Raw genomic sequence first — 5357 nt, 5'->3', positions numbered from 1 at the left:
AAAAGCCAGGATCACAGATCCCCCTTTGGAAGATCTGGGATCACAGATCCCCTGGGAAGACCCAGCCTTACCGCCACGCCGTTGGTGAAGGCAGCCAGCGTCGGGGAGAGCTTCACTCCTGGCTTTCCATAGACCGAGCTGACGGCCACGGAGGAGTACAGCTCCTGCGGGAAGGAGGGACTGTCAGGGCAGCCCTGGAGGGAGCAGGGATGGTGCCAGCCCCCGCAGCCCCAGCAGCCGCGGGGATCAGCCCCGGAGGCGTGTGGCGGTGGTGGCAGGGCTGTCCCTACCCGGCAGTAGCGCAGGGCGATGTCGAAGACCCGCGTGGTGCTGCCCACGAGCCCCACGCCGATGCTGTCCAGGATCATCCTCTTGCTCCGCTGCCGCACAGTCTGGGACAGGTGCTCGGGCTGCGCCGCGTGGATGAACGAGGCGAAGCTGCTGGTCACGGTCTCCTCGGGAGCGCTCTGGGCCACCACTGCAGTGCAGGGACACGGGGAGGGGACAAGGACACCGCTGAGCCCTGCGCTGGCCCCCGCGGCTCCGCGGCCCCGGTGTCACCAGGCTCGGGGAGCTGCACCTGCCTGAGCCTGGTGCGTCAGTTTTGGGAGTCCCGCAAGGGCAGGGAGCTGGAATTCATCATCCCCATGGCTCCCTTCCCACTTGGGATATTCTCTGGTTCCATATGTTCTATATATATAACATTTCATATTCCAGGGGTGCTCAGGGCTCCGCCTGGGGTGGCTCCCAGAAGGTTCAGGTGAAGAAACTTCAGAGCTCAGCCCCATCCCCTCACCCTGTGCTTCCACGAACCATTTTTTTGGGAGGCATCAACACAAATGATGTCTCTTTATCCAGAGGAAAGGCAGAGCAGGAATAGATCACAGAAATCCAAAACTTCCATAATTTTTTGGAAAGCAGGACTAGACCCAAAGCCTGAATTTATCCAGATGTTTCCTCCTACAATGCCCTGAAGTGTCTTGACTCAGACAACAAAGCTCTTAAGCTCTATGTAATCCAAAGGATGCTAATTATTCAAAGTAGGTTAAAATTCTAAGGAAAATACCCAGTTTGTGTTTATCGTGTCTCAATTTCAGTGACAAATTGCCTTGTTTAGACTATAAATAGATCATTATTATATAAATAAATACATATAATAATTTTCATAATTAATATAGTCATTTATAATTTATAAAATTATTAATAATTCTAGAATTAGAATACACTACATAATGCATATAATTATATTATAGATTATTAATTATATATTATTATTATATTACATCTATTATATATTATAATTATATTCTACATTATAATAATATTATACATTATAATGATATATATTATATATTATTATTTTATATTATATATTAATTATTTTATATATTATAATATATGTATTATAATATATATATTATACAATATATTATACAATTTAACTTATATTATATTATATTATATTATATTAAATTAATATTATATAGATATTCTATTCTATTGTATTCTATTGTATTCTATTGTATTCTATTGTATTGTATTGTATTGTATTGTATTGTATTCTATTCTATTCTATTCTATTCTATTCTATTATATTATATTATATTATATTGATATTATATTATGTATTATATATTATTTAATTATATTTATAATTAGTGGAATAAAAAATGTTAAGGCCTGTTACAATTTATACTGTTGAGAGCCCCCAGGAGAGCAGGAAAAATAAAATTCCATGTAGCCAACATCTGCAGGATGGCAAATCCATGCACTTGCTTATGGGTGGAAGTGGGGGTGCACACACAGATGGAGATAAAAGATGAATTAATGTCCAAATTAACGAATCACAGGTGAAAAAAATAAAAGTACTTTGCTCTAAAAGGAAAGTTCATCCAGACCGGCAGGTACACAAGAGGCTTTGTTTTTTGGAACAGCAAACATGGCAATTAATGAAATGACCATTCCCTAATTTCCCTGGTTTGGATTCATCCCGAAATGTGACATGGGTGAGTCACGGAGCGCTGGCTCACGCTCGGGCTCACCTCGAGCCCAGGCTGTAAACACAGCTGGGAATGCCATCACCTCCTGAGTCAGCGGGAGAACATCCCGGCTCTTGGGAGCGCATTCCCGCAGGGACCCCAGCCCGTCCCCCCGGAGCAGCGCTGATGTCAGGGCTTGGACAGGCGCCAGGAAAATCTGCTCCCATCACCCAGCACCCACAAAAGCTGGACCGGTTCCTCCCCGGCATCAAATGCTCTTTGTCACCTCCGCAGGCAGCGGGGATTTTTAACCCTTCAGCTAAAAAGCGTTCCGTGACTCCGGGGTTTTCCTCCTGGCATGGCAGGACTTCATTAAAAAATTAAATTTGATGCAAGACCAAATAAATCCCTGCAGATTATTAATTCTCTTGTCCTCAGGTCTCATTAATCAGCATTCCTTGCTTTTGTTGTATTAATAGCTAATTTTTTAATTAAATTGAGATAATAGACTAAGAATCTATTTTAAAATGAGTCATCAAACCTATTACAAACTTACAATAAACCAAGAGCCCTTTTGAAAGGAGTTAATAAACTTATAATCAACTTATATTAAACCAAGAAAACTATTACAAGTTAATAAACAGACCAAGAACTTATTTTAAGATCAGTTAATAGGCAAACTTTAACCAAGTTAAGAGACAAAACAGAGCAGGTGTCTACGCAGCCAAGTTGTGGTTAATTTACCCAAAGCTGGAGGCACAGAAACAGAATCTCTCCAGGCAATGCCCAGAGCAGGATCAGGTGTAATTAGGAAGCAGAGACAAGTGGAGGAGTTAAGGATCTTTCAACATCTCACATTTGTGGTCTAAGAATTTGGCAAGTCCGGTTCTAAACCAGTTAAAGTTCTGGTTTAGCGCAGGACAAACAATCCACATTTTTACTCTTGGCTGCTTTTCTCCCGGTCCTTCATTCCCGGGGGCACGAAGCACCGCAGGATCCCCCAAACGTTTGGAAGTTTTGCCTTCCAAAAACGTGAGGATTTCTCTGGTGTGCTCAGCCCAGCAGTGCCGTGATTATTATTACCCCATAATGATTATTTAGGGCTGCCCGCCAGGGAAAGATGGGGGATGCTGAGAGATACAAACCGTGGGCAGCAGTTTTGTGGACCTGCCGAGAGCTCGCCAAGAACTTCTGGGATTTCTGGAGGAGAGAGACAGAGAGGGAATTTGTCACCGGAGCTGCTGGAAGGTTTCTCGGAGCCGTTTTCCTGGTTGTGCCTCCCGTCGTGAGACACTCACAGATCAAATGAGCGCGTAAAAGTAACGACATATTTAAAGGAGGGGAAAAAATACTTTCCGAGGCTGAGTCCAGCAGGGATGCCAAGAACATCCAGGGAAATAAAACCTCGCAGCTGAAGGGGCAGCAGAGCCTTTGCAGCCCTGCCACGATGGGACCAGCTGGGAGCAGTCCCATGGAGCAAAACCCACGGAGCACATCCCAACAACAACAACAACCCCCACATGGCACGCGCCAGGGAATGCTCGGGACACATGAAAGGAGCAGGATGGCAGGAAAAGGTCAGCAGCTGAATGAAGTGACTGTGAAAACCACCAGAATTTGTTAATTTTGGGGCAGGTTCCCGTTTAATGCCACACTCGGCTGGACCAGCAGAGGAGCCGCCCGGAAAGAGACATTTCCTCCCCAAAAGTGCAAAAGGCGAGCTCAGGGATGGGGAGGGTTTGCATGGAAGAGTTTTACCTGGAAGCTGGAGTAGACCATGCTGGTGGCTGCTTCTCGCAGTGCCTTTCCCGGCTCGGTGTGCTCGGCGCGAGGGATGGCAGAGGTGTGTGGCTGGAAGGTGCCGGTGGCAGGGTTTATATCTGCGGCCAAAAGGCAATTTGCTTTCTGTTTTGTGCACTGAATTTCCAGGGGGATGACATCAGCCCCTGGGGAGCCAGAGGGTGGGGGGAACCTGTGAGGAGGGGTGGTTTGTCCCTGCTGGACAGAAGGGAAACCCCCCCCGCCACCACCACCCCTTTCAGGAAATAAATAAAGATTTCAGACAATAACTGACAAGGTTCAAGGAAACTCCTCTCTTGAAAACGCCACAAGTGCCAATGGGTGAAGCAGCTGGCTCCAGGCTCCTCCTCCCGAGCAGGACTATAAACGTGGGATTTACCAGGAAATGAGAGGGACAAGAGCGTCCTCCCATTGAGCCGAAGTGTCACCAAAGCAGGTAAATCCCAGCTGCAGAGGCTGAAGTGAGGCAGTGGTGGTTTTCTTGGATGCTTTTCTTGAATACCTCCAGTGTTTGGGTGTTTGGCTGAGCCTTTCCCAGCTCTCCTTCTTCTCCATCTCCAGCTCTGCTGGGTCACTGAGCTGGGAGTTCACCCTGGAGCCTCCAGGGAGCACCGGGAGCCTTTGTTCCCAAAGCCATGTTTGGATTTTGGGGGAACGCCACGGCTGTCTGCTTTGTCCTGCAGTGGAACGTGGGGACATTTATTACTTTGGGCAGAATAACAGCCTGGTGGGACACACCTTTATTTAAAATCAGATTTTTTACTAACCCCCTATTGCAGACCTTTGTTGTAGCAATGTATCCCTGGCAATTCCAGAGGAGAGGCAGGGTTGTGATGTGAAATCCAGCTGTGTGCTGTGGCTGTGCACTGTTCATCTTGCTGTGTGCTTATCCAAAACGAGTTTTGTTCTCTTTCCGTGTTTACCTGGAGAGGGGCAGCGTTTCCTCAGAGCTCTGTGAATGTTTGTTCTCACTAACAAGGTGGGATGGAGAACTGATGGCAAGGTGCCACTGGGGATGGGTGAAATGGGATGGTTTGGTGTTTGTCGATGTGTCCCAAGGCGTGGGGAGCCCTCCTGGGGACAGAACACCCCTGCCCTGGAATATCCTTGTTGATATCGCTCATGGAGAAGCAGCAGCGGCTGCCGGAGGCACGGGGTGATTCCAGACAGCCCGGTGGAAATGGGATGAGATGGGGATGACCTTTCCTGGAAGGGGGTGAAGGGAAGCTGCTGTGAGGACAGCAGGGAGGGGAGGAAGCGGTGTCCAGAGCCTGTCCCGGGCTGCTCCGAGGTCACCGGGGGACGAGCCAGGAGGGAGGGAGGGAGGGAGGGAGGGAGGGAGGGAGGACCTCGCACTGCCCCAGGGTGAGCGATGCCGGGGGCAAGCAGGGAGAGGAGAGAAGGTGGAGGGGGCAGGATGAGGGAGGGTGTGGCTTTGGCTTTGCCCTGGCTGCACGAGGGATTTGAGCAGGGGAAGGATCATCCCGGGCTGTCCCATCCCTCCGGGAGATGCAGCTCTCTGCTCCAGGCGCCTCCTGAGCACGGGGACATCTCCATCCCGCGGTTTCCTGCACAGAG

General features: G+C 48.3%; 1 protein-coding gene across 1 annotated transcript in view; it reads right to left on the bottom strand.

Moving 5' to 3' along the window:
• The window catches only part of LOC107203748 (cis-aconitate decarboxylase-like), a 7667-nt gene extending 3909 nt beyond the window's left edge, over positions 1–3758 (bottom strand). Inside the window, exons 1-3 of the mRNA XM_033514156.1 lie at positions 3738–3758; positions 3125–3179; positions 72–541 (exon numbers count right to left, since the gene is read on the bottom strand). Coding sequence (XP_033370047.1) covers positions 72–541; positions 3125–3179; positions 3738–3758 — 546 coding nt within the window. The remainder of the gene's footprint in view (positions 1–71; positions 542–3124; positions 3180–3737) is intronic.
• Positions 3759–5357: the final 1599 nt, after the last annotated feature.

Source organism: Parus major, chromosome 4A (genome assembly GCF_001522545.3).
Source record: "Parus major isolate Abel chromosome 4A, Parus_major1.1, whole genome shotgun sequence".
In the NCBI taxonomy this organism is placed as follows: domain Eukaryota; kingdom Metazoa; phylum Chordata; class Aves; order Passeriformes; family Paridae; genus Parus; species Parus major.
This window is presented reverse-complemented; position numbering and strand designations above follow the sequence as displayed.